Source organism: Hyperolius riggenbachi, chromosome 2 (genome assembly GCF_040937935.1).
Source record: "Hyperolius riggenbachi isolate aHypRig1 chromosome 2, aHypRig1.pri, whole genome shotgun sequence".
Taxonomy (NCBI): Eukaryota; Metazoa; Chordata; class Amphibia; order Anura; family Hyperoliidae; genus Hyperolius; species Hyperolius riggenbachi.
In genome coordinates this window covers 514,439,768-514,463,717 of record NC_090647.1, presented here as the reverse complement: position 1 = coordinate 514,463,717, position 23,950 = coordinate 514,439,768, and the positions used below count along the sequence as shown (strand labels likewise).

Genomic DNA, 23,950 nt, shown 5'->3' with positions numbered 1-23,950 from the left:
AGGCTCCAGGCTCCTCCTCCTGTGGAAACACAAAACAAGAAGCTTAAAAGCCCCCCGCCCTCCTAATCCCTCAGTATCTAGATGAGAATCAGGCCACCAAGAACTAACCCGTGACCCCAGAACTATCTAGAATTATATCCACCACATAAGAGTGCATAGAGGGAGAATAGCAGTAGTGAGGGAGGGATGAGGTACCGCGTACACTGAGATGGGTAGAAACATCATTACCGGTGAGTCTAAACTAGACTTTCTCTATCCATCTCAGTGTACGCTGGAAAAAGGAGAGACAGGCAAGTAATCTAAACTAACCTCAGGGTGGGACTGCTGCCTGCAAAACCTTTCTCCCAAACATCATATCCTGTCCTGACAACACGTCTATCCTATAATGCTTAATGAAGGTTGTCGGTGTCGCCCAGGTAGCCGCTTGACAAATCTGCTGTAAAGACGCTCCTGACTTCTCCACCCACGATGTCGATATTGATCTCGAAGAATGGGCTGTTAAGTTATGTGGAGGTACCATCCCCTTCAAATTGTAGGCTTCCTCTATTACCCTCCTAATCCATCTAGCTAACGTTGATTTTGATGCCTGTAGTCCCTTATTTGGTCCTGTGTAGTTAATGAATAAATGACTCGATTTCCTGAATTCCTTTGGTCTCTCTAGGTAATGTAACATTACTCTCCGTACATGTAATTTACTATATTGTCTTTCCTTATTCTTTGGATTCTGGCAAAAAGAAGGTAAAATTATCTTCTGGGATCTGTGGAACTCTGTAACTACTTTTGGTAGGTAATTTGAATCTGGAGTGAGCACAATCTTATCTGGGAAGACCAGCAGAAAAGGTTCCTTCACTGATAATGCATGTAAATCTCCTACTCTCTTGGCTGAAGTAACTGCAGCCAAAAATGTCTTCAAAGATAATCTTCCTAGGTCTAACTTCTTCAAGGGCTCATATGGAGGGCTCATAAGCATCTGGAGGACCAGAGGAAGGTTGCATTGAGGCGATATCTTAGTTTTTACTGGTCTAGACCTCTCTACTGCTGTAAAAAAAATCCTTAATCAGTCTGACTCTTGCCAGTGGCCTATCTAAAAATAAGGATAAAGCCGTGCACTGCACTCTCAAGGTACTAACCACCAGACCCATTTCAACTCCTTTTTGGAAAAATTCCAGTATATCCGGGATGGTATTTGAATGTCTATTAGTGTTAGCACACCAAACTAAATATGCTTTCCACATCTTTGAATACATTTTCCTGGTTACAGGCTTCCTTCTTTTCAACAAAGTCTGCACAACCCCCTGTGATAGTCCCTTTGACCTCAGGAGGTCCTCCTCAGAAACCACGCTGTGTAGTTGTACATCTTTGGATCTGGGTGCCGGACTGGCCCTTGGAGTAACAGATCTGGTCTTTGTGGCAGAGTCCAGAACAGGCCTCCTGCCTCCGCCCACAGTTGAGCGAACCAGGCCCTTTTTGGCCACCATGGAGCGATCAATATCATGTCCGCTCCCTCTCTCCTCCATTTCCTTAGTACTCTTGGAATGAGCCTTGTTGGGGGGAAGGCATACACTACTTATGGCCACGGCTGCGCCAGAGCGTCTACTGCCACCTCCTGACTGTTTCTGTAAAGGGACATAAACCTTATTAACTTTTTGTTCTTTGGTGAGGCTAATAGATTTATCTCTGGCCTTGCCCACCTGCTTGCTATCATCTCGAATACTTCCTGGTTGAGACTCCATTCTGCTGGATTGATGTCGAATCTGCTCAGGTAATCTGCCTCCAGATTTTGACTGCCTTTTAGATGAGTGGCTGATATGGAGGATATCCTCTGCTCGGCCCATTCTAGAATTTCCTGGCTCCTCTTTATAAGGTTGGGAACTCTTGTTCCTCCCTGCTTTGCCAGATATGCAAGGGATCCCATTCCGCACAACACAGCCTGCCTAGCCAGATATAGCAGCAGCTTCTTGTTCACGTGTTCCCGGTAGGCCGGAAACACTAGATACTGGGGGATTAGGAGGGCGGGGGGGTTTTAAGCTTCTTGTTTTGTGTTTCGACAGGAGGAGGAGCCTGGAGTCCCTCTCCTTTTTCCAGCGTACACTGAGATGGATAGAGAAAGTTAGTTTTTCATCTCGGATCCGCTTTAAGGTCCATTCACACATCCAACTTTTATCTGCAGAGGAATGACCAATTTTACCACTGCCATGTAGTATGAGGGTCAACAGATTTTGAATACTACAGCTGGGCACACAAGAAAAATATTTGAAAAATTAAAGATCAAAGATAAATCTGCAGATTTTTTTTTTTTTTTTAAAAGTTCAAAAAAAGTTCTCAATCTTTCAGATTAATCCTGGTGCATCTGGTCTGCAGATAACTGTCCATTAAGGTGTGTATGAGATCTCCAGAGACTAATGGCCCATACTCACGGGCTACAATTGTCGCAGCAACCACGTGGCGCGCGCGTGTTGCGGCGACAGGTCGCCTGTATGAGGCGCGCACCCCGAACAGTCGCTGCTGTCCCAGGCGATTGGCGTCGGTCAATCGCATGGCGACAGTTGCCGGCGCAACTGTCGCTAGTCCGCGTGTGTATGCGGACTAGTGACAGCAACCCAATAGCCGGAGCATTGAGTTTCCGGCAGGGGGGAGGAACGTCGGCGACAGCTTCCGTCCCCATCCCTAGTCCCACTTCCGCGTGTGTATGCGGAGGGACCTAGCGACGAGCTGTCGCCGAACTGTCGCGCACACGACATGCTAGAAAAGTAGCCCGTGAGTATGGGCCATAAGGCCCAGTGCACACCAAAAACCTCTAGCAGATCCAAATAACGCTAGATTTGTAAAGAAGCAGATTTTCAGAGCGATTCTAGGCATGTTGAGAGATTTTCTAAACATGCCTAGCATTTTTGTGTAGCAGATTTTATATATTGTTACAGTAAAGCTCTTACTGAACAGCTTCTGTAACAAAAACGCCTGGAAAACTGCTCTGATCTAGCGTTTTTCAGAGCGGTTTTCCACTTTCCTATACTTTACATTAAAGCAAACTGCAAAAAGTTGCAGGAGCCACGTTTGTGGTTTGCTAAAAACATCAAACCGTTGGTGGGCACCATCCCATAGAGATACATTAGCCAAGCATTTTCACAAGCGGCAGCGGTTTTGAAAACTCTACCAAAAACGCTTGGTGTGCACCAGCCCTATGAAAGCATTTTGCAGGAACGGATCTTTTGCATGTGTGCAGCATCTTTAGAAAGATCAGTCTTTCAAACCTCCCTGACAAACCCATGGGACAGATAATTCCTCAGTACACAAAGATGTTTATCTGATGGATGTACTCAGCTTAATAGAATAGACTGTGTAGGTATGGCTCTCGTACTACATGGAGGTGGTAAAATTGCCCTTTGATCTTTCATTTTCCAAAGACTTATGTGTGTACCCAGATTTAGTGCTTGTTCACACCTAGGGCGTTTTCGCTTTTTTAAGCGCCGGCGACTTTCAAAATCGCCCTAAAAGCGCTTGTGCAATGATTCCCTATGAGAGTGTTCACATCTGAGCAGCTTGATTCCGACCCGCTCACCAAAGCGCTGCCGGTACTATTTTTGGGGCGATTTGCCTCAATGGAAGGTGTAGGGAAATCGCAAAACGCTTGAATAAGCGCTTTGTATTGCGATTTCCCCAGCGCTTTTAAGAATAAACACATTGTATTTATTCTTTTCCGGGTCAAAGTTCACTTCCTGACTTGCGTCAGGACACGAACAAACAAATCGCTCTGCAAAAGCGCTTTACAAAAAAATCATAGCATGCATGTAAAGCGCCGGGAGGCACTAAGAAAAAACACAAAATCGCAAAATGCTGGCCTCAGCAATTGCAATTTTAAATGTGAATAAAGCCATCGTGTGGTCAGGGGAAAAAAAAACAAAAAACACTCCTTGCTTGAGAGTTTCTTAGTGACATGAAAATTGCCATTTAGGTTGCCATGCTGCGGTGCCCTTTTGCTGTCCTCATAAAACCTTTGAACAAAGGATCTTAAAGGGAAGGTTCAGGGACTGCATAAAAAAAAATAAAAATCCAAATCCACTTACCTGGGGCTTCCTCCAGCCTGTGGCAGGCAGGAGGTGCCCTCGGCGCCGCTCCGCAGGCTCCCGGTGGTCTCCGGTGGCGAGCCCGACCTGGCCAGGCCGGCTGCCAGGTGGGGCTTCTTCTGCACTCCAAAGTGCGTGTCACTCGTGCGCGCTGACGTCATCAGACATCCTCCAGGCTGTACTGTGCAGGCTCAGAACTACTGAGCCTGCGCAGTACAGCCCGGAGGATGTCCGATGACGTCAGCGCGCACGAGTGACACGCACTTTGGAGCGCAGAAGAAGCCCGACCTAGCAGCCGGCCTGGCCAGGTCGGGCTCACCACCGGGAGCCTGCGGAGCGGAAAACCTCCGAAATGTATGCAGATTGAAAATGGACCAATCAAGTCCCCACCAAGGTTTAAATTGATGTATGCAATTTGAAAATGGCCCAATCAATTTAAACCTTGGTGGGGACTTGATTGGTCCATTTTCAAGCCGGATATATTTGCATACAAATTTGCACAATCCTGCATGAACTCAAATTTTTGCATCCCTTTCGATCATCCCTTTGGTCTGGAACCCACTAGTAGTATGTTACTAAGCCATTTCTGGAACTAGCTCTTGCTAATGTAATGCTATGGGTGTGATCCCACTTGAGGGATGTGATTTTATAAAAATCCCCCATAGCATTACATTAGCAAGAGGTTTTCAAATCACTAGTGCTTAGAAAAGGCTGCTTAGTGGGTTTGAGCCCTCTGTGTGATATAAAAACACCTCCCACAGTGTGATGTCATTGCCATCTGTGAACTTTGTTACAATGGGGGAAAGAATGGCTGTTGCCAATTGGCATGCAAGACTTATCTCCCTCTGTGCACACAGATAGACAGTAGAATCTCGTTCTAGTAAACTCTGATACAGTAAACCACCTCTGACTATAGCAAACTCAGTCCTCCGCGGTCCCAGCAAATGCGTCTGTATAACTACAGTGTACTGTATTATTGACCAATTGTGATACTACTTTTCCTGGTGCCCTGGAGATTACTATAACGGGATTCTACTAGAGCCATAGCCCCTGAACAAGCATGCAGCAGATCAGGTGTTTGTCATAATTGTCACATCTGACAAGACTAGCTGCATGCTTGTTTCTGGTGTTATCCAGACACTACTGCAGCCAAATAGATCAGCAGGGCTGCCAAGCAACTGGTATTGTTTAAAAGGAAATAAATATGGCCGCCTCTATATTCTTCTCATTTCAGTTGTTCTTTAATAAACCCATACAGTGATCTTTGATTGGCAATGAAACCAAAATTAAAGTTTAGCCCCAAAACAAATTTTTTTTTAAAGAGCAAAATTTATTTGAGAAATAATGTACTGTTTTTTTTCCTAAAGTAAAAAAAGTAATAATAATAATACACATTAACTGCTTTGGAATCCAAACAATACTCCTTCTGCATTAAGAATCAGAGGTTAAACCTACAAACCTGTCCTTTTAATTACGGTTCGTCTCATCAAAAAATAATTCTTCTATTCATACATACACAAATGTACAGCAGTCCTCTGTGTGTGTTTTTTTCTTTTTGCAAACAGGAAGTAGCCATAAATAAAACTTTATTCTTCAATTCCATTTACAAGCTACCGGGAGCCATGTCTTATAAACGCGACCCCAGATAATTAAAATGGCTGCTGTCACAAATAATAAACCCATACTTTAAGAAGAAAAGGAGAAAAAAAAAAAGCTGTAGATAAAATGAGGTTTTTGGAGATAAAAGCAGTGTAATACTGTCACAGAAAAAGTGGCAAAGCGGTTCTTGCCGTCAAATATTTTTTGGCTGCATTTCTGTTTAAAATGGAAGCCAAAGGCCATGCTTTTCTCAGCTTCGTCTGCAGTCTGGCTAAAAGTCTGTACAGTCATTTTGTCTTTGTAACATAAAAAAAAGGTTAAAAACTATAGCAGCAACAAAGCAAACCTTGTCACAGGAAGGCATGAGTTAAAAACTAAAAGAAAAAAAAAAAGTCTATACAATGTGCATAAGAAGGTGCATGATCTACCGCCCGTCGGCTGGCGTTCGGCTGAGTGACAACATTATTCGGGAAAACCGCTCGCACAGCTCGTGCGTGGAAAAGTTGGGAAGCTTTGGCGGGTCGGTGAAGCCTTTAATTTCCGTTGAACAATCCAGCAGTTTTGGCAGGAAGTCGGTCAGTTTTTCTTGTAGGGAGGCTGGAAGGACAACAATGAAGTGATTAGCATCTATCCTGCATTATAAAGCGCAGACATTTTCCATAGTGCTTTGCAATGTTTACACAGCAACATAGGTCATTAAAGGACAACTGAAGTGAGAAGAATATGCAGGCTGCCATATTTATTTCCTTTTAAACAATACCAGTTGCCTGGCAGCCCTGCTGATCTATTTGGCTGCAGTAGTGTTTGAATAACACCAGAAACAAGCATGCAGCTAATCTTGTCAGATCTGACAATAATGTCAGAAATACCTGATCTGCTGCATGCTTGTTCAGGGGTATGGCTAAAAGTATTAAAGGCGGAGAATCAGCAGGGCTGCCAGGCAACTGGTATTATTTCAAAGGAAATAAATATGGCAGCCTCCATATCCCTCTCACTTCCGTTGTCCTTTAAAGTGGACCTGAACCCTTGCACAGGACGGAAAACACACGTTTCGTTTTTGCGATAGATTCGGTAGATTCCCGCGATAGATAAATACAGTCAGGTCTGATATTCTATAAGATAAGAGAATCTAATGGTAAATCGATCTCTCAGAGAATCGCCTGCAAAAAACGTATTGTGTGTTCCCAGCATTAGAGAAATGCACCCCGATTGTATTTAGAGAGCTTAGCCTGTTTAATTACCTCTCATTTGTATCTAATCATAAGTGGTAATACGATCTCTCCCCTGTGTCACATGACTGCCTACAGCAGGGATGGCAGATAAGCCCATTTGAAAGCACAGGCTGTAAACAATATGTCTGCCTCCATGAATCAGGAAGTAGAAACTGCAAATTTTAGGATTTGTATCAGCTGCAACAAATACATGTTTTTTGTTTAAAAGTTTATTATGCTTTTGCGTATTTGTTAGAGCAGAGAGGAGTTCTGAGTTCAGGTCCACTTTAAAGGGAAGTGAGAGGTATATGGAGGCTGCCATTTTCATTTCCTTTAAAACAATACCATTTGCCTGGCAATCCTGCTGATCTCTTTGGCTGCTTAAAGGTGCGTACACACATGCGACTATAGTCGTTTGTAACGATCGTTCCCCGATCTTTACCAACGACGATCGTTACAAAAAACGAACCACCGACTATTAAGGCAAACGACGAACGAGCCAAATCGCTACAAAAGAAAGTTCTGTCTCGGCGGATTTTAACCAACGACGATCGTTTGCAAAAGTAGTACATCGTTGGAAACGATCGTTCGTACTAGGCTTGACATGCGCATTTCACTATTTCTCCATGGAACTTCTCATTTTTATGCGCAGGCGCAATAGTTGCTTTCTGAGATGTAACGTTCGTTCTAACGATCAGATCGTTACACACATTTTAAAACTACCTTTACTTAGGTCGTTCTTTCATCAATTAAAGGTTCGTTCGTCGTTCTTAAAGGACTTACGAGGCGAATTGCTTAAAAAAAGTTATGTACCTCATTGCTAAAGCAGACCTCAGGGCAGACGAACAGCACCTTCCTTTTCACTATCAGGTGCTTTATCCTTCTAATCCAGGTTACATTGCAGCTCCCGACCCTCCTCAGGGTCGCCCGAGCAGAATCGCCGCTTTAAAAATCTAACTCCTACGCAGCTTGCATAGCCGTGGCTGCTCAGGACTACAGCCCCGCTCGTGTCCGCCCTCACTCCGTGCGCTCTATTATACGTCATGTGGGCGGCTCCACATGACCACCCACATGACGAACTACACTGCCAGCCAGCCGCGCCCCCTCCGCAGAGAATACAAGCGCTGAGCGAGTGAGTACCTGCTCGCTCAGCGCTTGTATTCTCTGTCGAGGGGGCGCGGCTGGCTGGCAGTGTAGTTCGTCATGTGGGTGGTCATGTGGAGCCGCCCACATGACGTATAATAGAGCGCACGGAGTGAGGGCGGACACGAGCGGGGCTGTAATCCTGAGCAGCCACGGCTATGCAAGCTGCGCAGGAGTTAGATTTTTAAAGCGGCGATTCTGCTCGGGCGACCCTGAGGAGGGTCGGGAGCTGCAATGTAACCTGGATTAGAAGGATAAAGCACCTGATAGTGAAAAGGAAGGTGCTGTTCGTCTGCCCTGAGGTCTGCTTTAGCAATGAGGTACATAACTTTTTTTAAGCAATTCGCCTCGTAAGTCCTTTAACGAACGATCGTTGTCGCATGTGTGTACGTAGCATCAGTGTTGGAATCAGATACCTGAAACAAGCATGCAGCTAATTCAGTCAGAGCATTTGATCTGCATGCTTCTGCAGGGTCTATGGATAGAAGTATCTGAGGCAAAGAATCAGGCAGCCAGACATCTGGTATCATAGTAAATAAACAGGTCAGCCATATTCCTCTCACTTCAGGTCTGCTTTTATCGTTTCTTAGTGGAGCTTGCAGTCCAACATCCCTGGCATAGTTTGTTCCTGTAACTAAAAAAAGTTCCCCCGGGGGTACTCACCTCAGGTGGGGGAAGCTTCTGGATCCTATCAAAGCTTCCCCCGTCCTCCTGTGTCCCACGGCGGTCTCGCTGTGCCCCTCCAAACAACGGGGATGTAAATATTTACCTTCCCGTCTCCAGAGCAGGCGCAGTATCGGCTCTGCGTCCGGAGATGGGCGGTAATAGCCAATCGCCGTCAGTCACTTCTACTGCACAGGCGCAAGTCTCCTGCGCCTGTGTAGTAAAGCGGACCCGACAGAGATCGGCTATGTTCGCCCATCTTCATATCTACATGCTGAAAGCCGCAACAGCGCCACCCGCTGGAGCCAGGGAAGGTAAATATATCAAGCCTTGTCAGGCATGTCGAGCCAGATTTGCGGGACGCTTCGGGGAGCCAGCGCTGGATTACCTGCAGCTACAGGGATGGGGGAAGCCTCATTGGGAGCCTGAGGCTTCCCCCTCCCGAAGTGAGTACCCCCCAGGGGATGCTTTTTTCAGTACAGAGTCTCTTTATGTTTATCTTGTTCGCACAACTCCAAAACAATTAATTTACAATTTAGAGAGGTGGGTTTATACGACAACGAAAAGACAATGTAATGGTCATGACTGCATAACATGTCCAGTTCAACTTTTTCCACTGAGGAACAGTTCTGAACCTTAGCTAACAAAACTTTGAAAATATGTAATTAATGCGTTTCCTAATACAACCACAGAAAATATGAATAGCTTCGAAAATCTTATGCATCCGAGCAATGTTCACCTCCTATTCATTCGCTAATAACTTTATCGCTACTTATCAAGATTAATTGATCTATATCTCGTTTTTTCCGCCACTAATTAGGCTTTCTTTAGGTAGTACATTTTGCTAAGAGCCACTTTACTGTAAATACATTTTAACAGGAAGATTAAGATAGAAATGGAAAAAAATCATTATTTCTCAGTTTTTGGCCATTATAGTTTAAAATTAATACATGCTACAGTAATTAAAACCCATGCATTTTATGTGCCCATTTGTCCCGCTTATTACACCATTTAAATTACGTCCCTATCACAATTTATGGCGCCGATATTTTATTTAGAAATAAAGGTGCATTTTTTCAATTTGCATCCATCACTATTTACAAGCTTATAATTTCAAAAAATTTAATAATATACTCTCTTGACATGTATATTTAAAAAGTTCAGACCCTTAGGTAACTATTTATGTAGTTGTTTTTTTTTTTAATTGTAATTTTTTTTATTTTTTTTTAATACAAAAATGTATTTGGGTAATTTTAGTTTGGGAGGTAAATAGCCAATTTTAGATGTAATATAATGTATTTTTTTATTCAATACAGGTATGTGGGTGCAGTTTACTATTTGGCCACAAGATGGCCACATTCAAAAAATTCCTGGATGCGAACTATGTCGCATCTAGGAACTAAAATGAATAGAAGAAGTTTCCTGGGGGCAGAAATACCGCACTCTCTGATGAGAAAGCGTCGGTATTTCTGCCGGGGACTTAGATCGGTGAATGGGAATTATATTCCCATTCACTGATCGGGGGGGCAGCGGGAGCACGCGCGCACCCGATCGTGCGCACCACACGGCTGCAGCACCACTGCCTATCTGGACGGATATATGCGTCCAGATATGGCGAAGTGGTTAAGAGAGACTATAAAGTCTAAAATCAACATACTAGGTTCTTTTAAAAAGTTATGACTTCCTTATTTTTTGTTTTAACTAGGAATCTACTCTGCCAGGGTAGAGCAGCTAATTTGTAAACACAGAATGCCTGCTTCCATGAAAGCAGGAAGTAGAAACCGTGTGGATTTATGGCAGGATTTGTATCAGCTGTCAAATATGTTTTTCTTTAAAGGTTATTATGCTGTTGCTTATCTTTTAGAGCAGAGAGAAAGTTCCGAGTTCAGTTTAGCTTTAAATTGGACCTGAACTCTTGCACAAGATAGAAGAATAATATAGAAATGTACCCTGCATGTATTTAGAGAGTTTAGCCTGTTTAATTCCCCTTCATTTAAGTCTAAGCACAAGTTGTAATTTGATCTCTCCTCTGTGTCACCTGACTGGCAGATAAGCTCATGTGAAAGCACAGGCTGTTAACAATATGTCTGCTTCCATGAATCAGGAAGTACAAATAGTGAAGATCTATTTTAGGATCTCTATCAGTTGTAACAAAAATGTTTTCTTCAAAAGGTTATTATGCTGTTGCGTATCCGCTTTAAACATATTATTCCTACTATTTTCTCCAATCACCTAAAGGACACCCCAGGTGAAATTTAACTGATGCGATAAACAATTGTATATATCCTCCTCCTCCTAAAAATTACTTTAGATATCGCACAGATTTTTTATTTAAATCTACGTTTTAAGTTTTTACAGTTTGTTTCCGCTCAGTGACACATTCATTGAAATATGCCAGAGCTCAAATCTATGACCTATTGACCCCCTTTATCGCTTTTCTTCCAGGAAAGTGTTTTATGGCTGTATTTCCTGATCAGTGAGGGTTATGCTGTAGTCTGACTCAGTCCTGACAGAAAGTGTCACTTGCATACCTGATTTTTAAACCTTTCAGGCAGAAACAAGAAAAAAAGAAACACAGCATAGTTATTAGTGTGCCTGGCACTGTACATACATGTCTATCTCATATCAGGGAATCCTTTAAAATAAATCCTAAAATTGCAGCAGGTGCATATGGCCGTTTATAACATGCAAGGCACCATGGCTACAGCGAGCAGTACAATAATGTAGATCGGAGGCATATTTGCTGCCAAAGCCTCTCTGTAGTACACACTGATTGCTCTCACATGGAAGCACCTGTTCCAGGCCTGCCTTGACTTCTGATTCCCATGGCCAGCATTAGTGCTTCGCAGGGCTGAGGAGTTGGAGTAATTTGGGGTACATGGAGTCCGAGGTTTCATAAACCAGGGCTGTGGAGTCGGAGTCGAGGAGTCAGAGAAATTTTGGGTACCAGAACTCGGAGGTTTCAATAAAGTGAGAAGATTTCTTCCCAACTCCACAGCCCTGGTGTTCAGACTGCAGTTTTTATTCTGTAAATAGAACATTTTAGCAACACCTCCCTGGAGTTAAATTTCCCCAGGATTTCTGTGCAAAAAGTGATAAAATTTATTTTTAAAACTTTTTTTCCCCTGTAACTTGCCAAAATATGTCAAGCAAGGGTCTAGTATACAGTGCAGGAGAGTATTGATGTGTATGCACGTTTATACTGTTCACAGCATGTTTTTATGGACATATATATCAGTCCATACCGCTAGGGAGGTTAATACTAAATCACAGGGGTCAAACTCCAGTCCTTGATGCCGATGTAGGATGGACTGACAAATGTGTTCTACTTTAAGAACGACACCTTTCTTGATTTAACCCCATCAGTTAATTTAACCTGTGCTCAAAAAGTTTGAGGACTTCGGCCTTTGAGGACTGGAATTCAACATCCTTGACCTAAATGGAGTAATGTTTATTCACCATAGTACTTGATTGGAAAAAAACAAAGCTTGCTAGTGTATGGTATATGGAGCAATGTGGATAGTAATGGAGCAATGTGTACCTATCGGGTATTAGGACTACACAATGAGCAGCCTTATTACCTCAGCACTAGCAGTTGCCTCAAATGGGGCAGCATGTGGTTCCTTGCTCAACTCCCTCCCCACCGGACATCTGACTGGCGTCCATATTGGTGCAGAGACCAGGCAATGACATAACCAGGGGCTAGGAGGGGAGTAACTGGCACAGAAGGGCTTTGCATGAGCAGCAGAGGTGTGGCTTGGCCTCTGTATTAGACTCCACCTCACCAAAGTCCCTCACCAGGACTCAGTCTCAGCAGGAGGAGCCTTGCTGTGGGGGTGGCAGGATTACAAACTACACACCACTGCTGCTTTACTGTCATGTGATCCTCCCAGTATTGCTGTAAGGGTCCTCCCGGAAGGCAGGCTGGCGCACTTGCTCTATTATCATAGTTACTTACGCTCCATTTCCTGTCCCAGGTATGAACACCAGCGATTCCTCATATCTTCCACCGCGACAATGTCCTTCTCCTCCATGTCATCAATCAGCAGCATGGGCAAGCACGGCACTATCAGCTCATTCATCAGGGTCAGGCCATTGCCCACTTCTTCTGGATCTCCAGACTCAAACATGATTGCCGCTTTGTCATTTAATTTCTGCAAAACACAGGAGAGTTAGCCTTAATATAGGAAGCTTAAGCATTGCAAGGATTAAGCACCTCATACCTCCAGCGATCCTCCAACCCTACGTTCATGCCTTCATCACATTAAAGCTGGACTACTGCAATGTTCTCTATACATGTCTTCCCAACAAACACCTGCACCGCCTGCAATTAGTACAGAATGCAGCTGTAAGGCTGTTAGCAAACCAACCCCGCCATTGCCACGTAACACCAACCCCTTTGCTCATGCCACTGGCTATCGATAAAATGGAGAATTCTGTTGGCTTATCAAATTCTTTCACAATCTGGGCCCCAGATACCTGAAGGACTTGTTGCAACTGCATCACCCCCCCCCCCCCCCCTACACACACACACAATCTTAAATCAAAAGGATCTAATAACTTGGTCACCCCCAGAGTCCAGCTCAAACCCTTTAGAGACAGAGCCGTCTGTCATGCTGCCCCTACACTTTGGAACGCCTTGCCACACCCAATTAGGACATCTCCATCCCTGGAAGCATTAAAGTCCAAACTGAAAAGCCACCTTCCTTAGTCTGGCATTTATGAGCACCTGACTATTTCCTGTGTAACACAGTCCAGCCTACAACCCTGTATTGATCTGAGACATATCGAAGGGCTTTGAGTTCTATGGGAGAAAAGCGCTTTACAAATGTTATTGTATTGTAATGAGAGTTGTGCCATTTGCCCAGCATGTGCTCCGTCACTGGTGCAAGTGCTGGTAAAACTGCAGCACAGATTATAATGCAGTTTAGTGACTATGCCCCGTAGTGTTGCATGTACTCACCAGGAAACACTCCCTGCGATAGTGCGATAGGAGGTCCTCGTCATGCCCTCTGTACAGCCCTCGGGAGAGCAGCTCCTTGTTGTACATGTAGCCATAAATTAGGTACAGCAAAGCTTCAACATAGCTAAAGACAAGAAGACAAAGCTGTAAGACCGCGCCATCATTTCTGATCACTTAACTGACAATATGTCGTTACACACCCAAAGCAATGACAAGAAATTACCCCACAGATCTAAAGCACATTACTGCATAGCTAGAAGGGTGGAGTGTAATATTCAGAAACAGCTGGAGCTAATGGATGTCAATTCAACTTAAAGCACACCTGAGAGGAATATGGAGGCTGACATATTTATTTCCTTTTAAACACCACCAGTTGCCTGGCAGCCCTGCTGATCCTCTGCCTCTAATACGATTAGCCACAGACCCAAAAGAAGCATGCAGCAGATCAAGTGCTCTGACTGGATTAGCCACATTATTGTTTCTGGTGCGATTCAGACACTACTGCAGCCAGAGAGATCAGCAGGATAGCCAGGCAACCAGTAATGTTTAAAAGGCAATATAGCAGCTTCAGCTTCCATATCCCTCTCATTTCAGGGGACCTTTAAAGTGAACCTCCGGACTAAAAACAGACTCCGAAGCACAGGAAAGGCCTGGTGTTTCTTTAACAGTTTCACAGCATCAGAACTTTGTTTCTCTTATCCAAGCCTCATTTTTAGCTGCACAGAAGAAAACTGCCCGGGCATTTTCCCCCTGATGCTGTGCAAAGCATGATGGGATTTCTGATGTTGTTGCTCTCATTCTGCTGTTTTGGTGCAAAAGTTTTTTTTTACATATTGAATTTGACATTTGAAGCCTAACGTGTGCAGCTGGGAGGGGTAATCAGGACACAGGACAGTTGGAACTGTGTCTCCTGCTCCTTGTCACCTACTTTCAACCAAAAAGATGGCTGCCCCAATGACAAAGATGGCAGCCCCCATGAATCACAAACATTTGCCTGTTCTTTTAAAACAGGGTAAGTAAAAAATTATATTACCCATCTATTTTAATTAACATAACTAATGTAACAATGACAGTGTGTTTGTTTAGGCTGAAGTTCCCCTTTAATGCTAATCATTGTCCATGCACTCTTCTCAGGCTTCTGGCACTAGTATAGCATTGATGCTGTGAAAGGACACCACTACAATGCTCACCATATGATGTTTGAATATGTGTGTGCATATTAATAGAGTACATTTTTTACATGTATATAAAATATAAAAACGCTACCATGCATTATTAGATAGGGCCCTCTATCTGGTAAGCCAATCGTTGTCTAACTGATATTGATAATTTACTTGGGTATCGCCAAGGCGAGTACATAGTAGTTATAGGAGCAAGCATCGGATTTAGGCTGGGTTCCCATCTGCCGTTGAACCACGTGTGGCCACGGGAGCAGACAGTGTAGTGTCCATTCCGTTGGTCCGCTGTGGTTCGGATGGAGCCCGGGGCAGATACATGACCTCCATATGGGGAACGCATCTGCCTGCCCAAGATTTTCGCAGACGGCACAGAAGTGTGACCAATGGATCCAGGCAGGTCGAGAAGTGTAAACAGCTCCTGCATATAAAATATGCACTGTCAGTTTTGCGATGAGCAGAGAAAAAATGTCCATTCTCTGCTCAAGTGGGCTAGCTTTGTACCGCTCAGTGCAGCCTAGAACTAGGAGATCAATGCACGAGTGCATCTACCCATAGACAAATCGTATATGATCAGAGGGCCCCGATTTTAAATAGATTTAAAGGTTACTTGAAGTGAGAGGCATAGGGTGGCAGCCATGTTTATTTCCTTTTAAAAACTATACCAGCTTCCTGGCAGCCCTGCTCATCTTTGGCTGCAGTACTGTCTGGATCATACACCTGAAACAAGCAAGCAGCTAATGCAGTCAGACTTTAGTCAGAAACCCCTGATTTGCTACATGCTTGTTCAGGGTCTATGGCTAAAATTATTAGAGCCAGAGGATCAGGACGGCCTGGTATTGATTAAAAAGGAACTTAAAATTATTATTACATCTTTATGAAAACATTTGACAGCATATGGTGGTCCACTCATCTTTTGTCACTGAAGCTCACACTAGAGCAGGTATGGGCAAACTTGGCCCTCCAGCTGTTAAGGAACTACAAATCCCACATTTGCATTTATGAGTCATGACGGTGGCTGTCAGACTCCTGCAATGCATTGTGGGACTTGTAGTTCCTCAACAGCTGGAGGGCCAAGTTTGCCCATGCCTGCACTAGAGGGAAGGAGGCATCCAGCAGTCTGCTAGGCACCCCTATCTCATTTATATACACTCCAATAGCAGTATACATGAGCAGTATAAATCCAAACTTTATTAAAGTTAGTAAACGTACTATTTAGCATGGGCTAAAGCACATTACCTAGCGCATAAAAAAAGGCATTGAAACATGTTAAATAAAATGCATATGTGATCTTATGCATTTCACAAAATTCAAATGGGGTAAGGTGTCTAAGGACAGTGGTTTTATTTAAAGGACAACTGAAGTGAGAGTGATACTTTCATATTTATTTCCTGTTAACCACTTAAACGACCGCCTAACGCCGATAGGCATCGGCAGGTTGCAAGTGAGCGGCCTTTCCATGTCAGTTCACGGAGGGTGCCTCCGTGAACAGTCTGCGAGCTGCCGATCGCGGCTCGCAGGCTAAATGTAAACACTCGGGGAAGAAATCCCCGCTGTTTACATCATACGGCGCTGCTGCGCAGCAGCGCCGTAAAGGAGATCGGCGATCCCCGGCCTGATTGGACGGGGATCGCCGGCATCTGATAGGCTGAAGCCTATCCTAGGCGGCGCAGGATGATCGCCGTCCTGTGCTGCCCACAACAAGAGGGTGGGAAGGAGAGGGAGGGAGGAAATCGCTGCGGAGGGGGGCTTTGAGGAGCCCCCCCAGCAAAACAAAGATAGCCGGCGGCGATCAGACCACCCCAGCAGGACATCCCCTAGTGGGGAAAAGAAGGGGGGGGGGGGGGGGGGTGGAGTCTGGTCGTCCTGGCTGAAACCTGATCTGAGCTGTGGGTTGGAGAGCCCACGCAGCACAGATCAGTGCAGGATAGCCTGGTCCTCAAGTGGTTAAACAATACCAGTTGCCTGGCCGTCCTGCTGATCCTCTGCCTCCTATACTTTCACCCATAGCCCCAGAACAAACATGCAGCAGATCAGGCGTCTGACATTGTCAGATCTGACAAGATTAGCTGCATGCTTGTTTCTGGTGTGATTAAGTCACTACTGCAGCCAAATAGACCAGCAGGACAGCCAGGCAACTGGCATTGTTTAAAAGGAAATACATGTGGCAGCCTCCATATTCTTCTCATTTCAGTTGTCGAAACTGCCCGCAGGATGATGTGCAGATGATGAATCTCACCTCTTGTTCTGAAACAGCTCCAGGCCGATGAGTATGTACATGGTTGTGTCTCGGAAGGTCTTGTACTCCTTGTGCCAGTGCTGAGAAACAATCACAGACAGACAATGGTGTGATACGCTGCTATAATAAAGGAGAAATTCCAGGATGTGTCACAAATATTTTCTGTCATATGGGGGCGGGGGGTAGACGACCACCTAAAGCAGGGGTGCTCAATGCGTTGATTGCGCGGTCAGTAGCTGAAGTAGTCACAGCGCAAGGGTACAGTGTCAGTCTCCGTGGCCACTCCCAGCAGTTCACAGGCAGCAAATAAGGGCTACTCATATGTCCGTCCTTTAGCATTTGGCTTTGGAGTAGGAGTCCTCCTCCCCGGCTGCTCCTTCCTGGACCTGGGATCAATGACTTTTCTGTGCCTCGTCTCAGGCTGCCAGGTACTTGCGCTATACGTGGTCGGGGGTCGTGTGTGTGTGTGTGTACTCTGCACGACTGCTGCAGTGAGTGGAGTGTCAGCTGTTCTGCCCAGACATCTCCTTGGACTGTATAGGCTGGCAGGGTGGAGCTGGTGTCTGATTAACTACTATCACAGTATTTATAATAATCCACAATGAAGCTACAGGGAGTGGTCAGTGAGCATAGTGTGAGAGTGTGACCGCAAGTAGTGTGGGTAGCGGTCACATTTTGTCAAGGGACTGGGGGCGGTAATTCTATTTGGAGATGGGCGGGGGCGTCTGCCTAATTATGTGGGTTTTTCTTTTTTTGGGGGGTGGCGAGTGAGGGGGTGTGGTAGATCACTTAGACTGGGAAGCTTTTGAAGTAGCTCGCAAGTTAGAAAAGTGTGGGCACCCCTGACCTAAAGTATCCATGCAAAACACATTGCATGGATTTTTTGAACCATAAAACACCTAGGTTTGGGAGACAAAAACGAGGGGAAAAAAAATCTACTGAATCTGGTGTGTCCATGGTGCCGGGGCTTCTTGTGGATCTTCCCCCACAATTATGTCCCTCTTGTACCTCGTGCCTTCTATCCCCCTGCATGTCATGTGTCCCCTCTCTGTGCCCTTTGTGCCCTCTTACTTGTGCCCATTGTGTCCCCCCTTCCATCCTGTGTTTCTCCCATGCAGAATAAACAAAACAGAAGCGGCATTTCACCTTCTCCGGGCGCCTGCAGTGATCAGCAACGTCTTCTCTCCAAAGTTCCCCTAGTGCGGCTCGCGTGTAATGATGTGATCAGGAGAAGCCGGCACTAGAGGAAGCCGTGAGGGAGAGAAGAGGTCGCTGCAGATGCCTGGAGCAGGTGAGAAACACTCTGCCGCATCCTCTGTGGATTACTCTGCATGGGGAGCACAGTACAGGGAGTCCCCGACATCGGATGGGTTTGGAGTTTGTTTTTAGTGGGAGTTCAGAAGTTGGGGACTCCCTGTATTCGCTCCACAAGACGCAGGGAATTTTCATGGTTCGAAATATATGGTAAATGCAGATTCATACGGGAACATTTTTAACCCCTTGCGCACCAGCAGTTTTTGGCCCCATAAGGACCGTGAGACTGCTGGTACCACAAAATGGCGCTTACCAACGAATCGCCGCACATACTCGTCGCTCTCTCCCTTTCGCAGTTTACTCGCTCTTCCATCTATAGGTCGGCCATGTGAGCCGGTCAGGAGCTGATTTCATTAGCTCACATCCATCAATGTAAGCCAATGTGAATGTCTCACAGTGATCACGCAGTCACAGGGCTCTGCTGTCATAGATGGCAGAAGTTACATTGCAGAAGGCTTATGTAGCAATCGTTTACATTTGTTTTGGTGACAGAAAAACAACAACAACAAAAAAAAACCCAAACCCCTCACCTTGTATTCTTCCATATTGACCTCATCTGGTTTTATCATTTCTAGTTTTGCCTGAGCCACTTTCATGATGTTCCGACAGCTGGAGGAAATCAGACAAATAAATTATACCACGTGTAATGCCGGTGTCACATGAGCAATACAATGCTACGTGTAATGCCGGTGTCACATGAGCAATACAATGCTACGTGTAATGCCGGTGTCACATGAGCAATACAATGCTACGTGTAATGCCAGTGTCACATGAGCAATACAATGCTACGTGTAATGCCGGTGTCACATGAGCAATACAATGCTACGTGTAATGCCAGTGTCACATGAGCAATACAATGCTACGTGTAATGCCGGTGTCACATGAGCAATACAATGCTACGTGTAATGCCAGTGTCACATGAGCAATACAATGCTACGTGTAATGCCAGTGTCACATGAGCAATACAATGCTACGTGTAATGCCAGTGTCACATGAGCAATACAATGCTACGTGTAATGCCGGTGTCACATGAGCAATACAATGCTACGTGTAATGCCAGTGTCACATGAGCAATACAATGCTACGTGTAATGCCAGTGTCACATGAGCAATACAATGCTACGTGTCGCTTATTCTCAGCAATTTTCTGTTACAAGTGCCTTTTTCTGTACAGAGAGATAACCAGGTGATACAGCTTCACATTGTTGTTGGGGCTTATTCACACTTGTGCGGGGCTGTCAGTCATGACACACCACACATAGGCCTCAATTCACTAAGCTTTATCAAACACTTTATCAAACGTTTGATAATTTACCTCATGGGTAAAATCTAATTTTGAATTAACTTAAGGTGGACATACACTGGTCGATTTGCCATCAGATCAACCAACAGATAGATCCCTCTCTGATTGAATCTGATCAGAGAGGGATCGTATGGCTGCCTTTACTGCAAACAGATTGTGAATATATTTCAGCATTAAAGCTGCCCCCCCCCCCCCCCCCCCAGCTAAACATCACCTGCTCCGCTGGCGCGAGTCCCCCGGTCTCCACTGTCTTCTTCTCTGCGCTGGGCTCCGAGTCCGGCTGGCTTCACAGAACCTCCTGTCCGGGGAACAGCAGAGGGCGCTCTACTGTTTAAACTTCCTGCTGGGACAGGAAGTTCAGTGAAGCCAGACAGACTCTGAGCCCAGCGCGGAGAAGACGACAGCGGAGAGAGCGGGGACATGCGCCGGCGGAACAGGTAATGTATTGCAGCTAGCGTCGGTCGTCAGGCATTCGAACGCCGCTATCAACGCACTCCCGACCTGCCGACGATCGAGCAAAATCTTCCGCACGGACGAATCGACGGGAACGATTATTTTCAGACGGAAATAGATCGTTCTGTCAGCGTTTGCACAACAATTTCACAGCAGATTCGATCACAGTGATTGAATCTGCTGTACATCAACAGGAAAATAGTTAGGTGTATGGGCCCGTTAAAGTGAACCGAGCATCATTTTTAACACCCAGTGTAGCTCTATAGCAAATTAAAAATGCATTCTAAAAATGTGGTTTATTATTAAAAAGACCTTTCATTTTACCTCATCTTTTTACATTTAAGGGTTAAAATACACACTTCTTGAGTCCGTGAAAGGACCTGCGGAGAGCAACAGATGATGGAAGGCAGATAAGAAATCACCTCATTAGACTTAATTGACCACAAACCCTGAGCCTTCCCCATTGTACTTCAAACAGAAAACATAATACTGCATTTGAAGAATTTCACACCTAGCCTGGATAAGAAAGTGTAAAAGCAGCAGGTGTTTTGAACTCCTAAAAACATGGCAGCCCTTTCAGCTATTTGAAGCCAGGAGCTGCTTAGATTATACATGTATCACATGTTTTATAGATAAAACATTCGATAAATATAGAACACCTTAGTGAATTCAAAATGTAAATTATCAAACGTTCGATAAAGTGTTCGATAAAGCTTAGAGACTTGAGGCCATAGTGTCCACATTACAGATAGCATGAAAGTCTACAGACTTTCAGATTACCATTCACATTACAGTGTGCGTTCCCACGTGCTGCATTATAACGTGGCTGAAACATCACAGCGCACAATGTACACGTTTTCTCGCTGGGATCAATAGATTCTGAGCTGCTGACATACCCAATATAGCGCCCTACGACGCCGGCTTCCATGCGTCGCAATGCATGCACAAATCACGTCCGTGCATGCATCGCCCAGTGTGCATGAGCCCTACATAGGCTGCTAATGCCTACATAAATACATTTGCAACAGAGAAATAATAAAGAATTTGTAGCAGCCATTTCTGGTGTTCCATCATTCATACAACATTGGATCAGGTCAGTGCTGTGTACATTATGTGTCAGTACAGCTGCTCTGCTAGTAGGCTACTAGGCAACTGGCAATATAAATGAGAACCTATACTCCTATCCAAACGGGACTTTAACGCCCCTTTCACACTTACTGTATCAGATTGGTTAGATTTTTTCCATAAGTGGTCACAAATGAGCATATTGGATCATTCATACAAAGAATCGTTCGTAAACAAATGTTCAGTAAATAGTCTCGTTAGTGGCCAGCCACCTTAATTAGACACGTCGGCAGATCAATGTGTGAGGGGGTGGGTGGGAGCAATGGGGGATTGATGGTACAATGTTTGCTTCAATAAGTGCTAGATGGATTTTTTAAAATCAATCAAAATTGAGTTTGCCGTGTGGCCTGGAAATCAACTATCCAATCGGTTTTGTATATCGGATCATATTTGACCCATGTAGGGCTGGCTTTAAAGGTAAGGTAAAGCTCTTGCATAAGTAGTGTCGCAAACCTGAAACAAGCATGCAGCTAACCTAGTCTAACATCCAATCAGCGTGCTTGTTCAGGGTCTATGGCTAAAAGTATTAGAAGCAGAAAATTGGCAGGAAAGCCCGGAAATGAGCATGGTTTAAAAGGAAATAAATATGGCAGCCTCCATATCCCTCCTGCTTAAAGCAGACCTGAACGAAGAACTTCCCCACTGCTCTAAAAAAAAAAAAAGCATAATAACCTTTAAAGAAAAAAAATTCTCTGTTACAGTTGATAAACATCATGCAACAAATCTGCAGTGTGTCTACTTCCTGCTAAATTAGCTGTTCTGCTGTGGCAGCTAGCTGACACAGCTGAGAGATCAAAATATAACTGATTAGTCGCAGATGAGTGGGAATTAGACAGGCTAAACTCTCTAAACACATACAGGGAGCATTTCTCTAGTTTCCTTTTGTCCCGTGCAAGAGCTCAGGTCCACTTTAAAGGACACCTGAAGTGAAAGATATGGAGGCTCAATACCAGTTGCCTGGCAGCCCTGCCAATGCTCTGCCTCTAATACCACAGCCCCTGAACAAGCATGCACATCAGAGGTTTGTGACTGTTAGTGGCATGCTTGTTTCAGGTGTGATTCAGGCTCTATTGCAGACAAATAGATCAGCAGGGCTGCCAGGCAACTGGTATTGTTTAAAATGAAATAAAAATGGCAGCCTCCATATACCTTTCGCTTCAGGCATCCCTTCTGATTCTTTTTGCAGAATAAAAACAAAAATGACAGATGCCGTTTATTTACCGTTCATCAAAACTGAGGTTGCGATCCGCAAACTGCTCCAGCAGCGTCCGCTCAATGATTTTCTTTGGTGCCTGGCATTGGATGAAGTAGACGATGGCATGCTGTAAGCGGTAGTCCGTCTCCGGGGGAGGGTCCTCTTGTGCCAGTTTCACCAGCCGCGCATACTCAGTCTTTATGGCCTGACATAAGCAAGCAGAGCAAAGATCAATTCACTGAAAAATGGGCATCTTATAATAATGAAAATACATGCATACAATCTACTGATCTGTGAACAAGCATCGATGGATACATTATTGGATGAAATAGCAAAAAATGACCATATTAAATCTTTTTTTGTAATGTGGTATTCATTTAAGCTTAGAAGTTTACCTGTTGCTTATATACAGCAGAAATAACTTATTATATACTAAAATACGGGTAGTTTCCAGTTAACGAACGAGATAGGGACTGTAGTTCTTAATCTTAAACTGTCCACAAGTCAAAACACTGTGCCATCTCTGTCCCCTGTACCTCCTCTATGCCCCCCTGTGCCTCTAGTGCCCCCCCATGTTACCCCGTGCCTTCAGTGTCCTCCCCTGTGCCACCTCTGTTCCCCTGTGCCACCTCTATTCTACTATGCTTCCAGTTAGAGGCCTGCATCGTGTCAAGTACCCGCGGGTTACCCGAGATCAAGGTCGAGTTCGGGTACCCATTTTGATTTTAATCGCGTTGCAGGTTGGGTGTGGGTCAGCGGGTACCAGCTTCACCAGAAGAGCGGGTTGCGAGTCTGAAAAATTACATCCGCACAGGGCATCAGGTCGGGTACCTGCGGGTTACCCGAAATGCGGGTAGGGTTCGGGTACCCGTAGATTTTAAATCAGGTTGCGGGTCTGGGTACCAGATTCACCAGAAAGTGAGTTGCGGCTAGTCAATTCTGTCCCCCTGTGCCCTCAATTAGTATTAGTCATGTCTAGGGGAACTCATTGAGAAGCATGTGACTAGGTTGGTCAGGTGACATACACAAGTCTCTGATTTGCTTTGCTAGTTATGATAATGTGCTAAGGCAGGATGTGATCACAGCAAATCAGAGCTTTGCAAATCTACCAGCTGATCAAACAAATCACATGCTTCTCCATGAGTTCTCCTAGACATGACCATCACTACCCTCAATATACCACAGCAAAAAGTCTCCATTTGTTTAGAAATGTTCTCTTTGATTTTTTTTAAATCAATGTTCTCAAAAACTACTAGGTCCTTTTGAATTTTTTTTTTACTTTTTCCCCACAGAATCAAATTTCCCATTTTCGTGCCGTTGGTATCGGCAGGTCGTTCATAAGTCAGGGACTACCAGTAATACAACTAGTAATATCTTGAAACCCACCAATATGCACAGAGATCCCTTGAAATAGCGTCATGTGACTTATGCCTACTGTGATCATGTAAACTAATAACACAAGAGAAGAAGAGTTTCTCAATGAATCATGGGGGATTCTTTGTTT

The 23,950-nt window shown here is 44.7% G+C and overlaps 1 protein-coding gene across 3 annotated transcripts in view; it reads right to left on the bottom strand.

Annotated features, from left to right (window-relative positions):
• Positions 1 to 5,373: 5,373 nt before the first annotated feature.
• The window catches only part of USP25 (ubiquitin specific peptidase 25), a 145,709-nt gene continuing 127,132 nt past the window's right edge, over positions 5,374 to 23,950 (bottom strand). For all 3 annotated transcript variants that reach the window (XM_068270563.1, XM_068270562.1, XM_068270564.1), the window contains 6 exons: positions 22,473 to 22,651; positions 18,902 to 18,980; positions 17,058 to 17,137; positions 13,644 to 13,767; positions 12,639 to 12,834; positions 5,374 to 6,260 (listed from right to left, as the gene is read on the bottom strand). In XM_068270563.1, the coding sequence (XP_068126664.1) occupies positions 6,088 to 6,260; positions 12,639 to 12,834; positions 13,644 to 13,767; positions 17,058 to 17,137; positions 18,902 to 18,980; positions 22,473 to 22,651 (831 nt within the window). In that variant the 3' untranslated portion in view covers positions 5,374 to 6,087. The remainder of the gene's footprint in view (positions 6,261 to 12,638; positions 12,835 to 13,643; positions 13,768 to 17,057; positions 17,138 to 18,901; positions 18,981 to 22,472; positions 22,652 to 23,950) is intronic.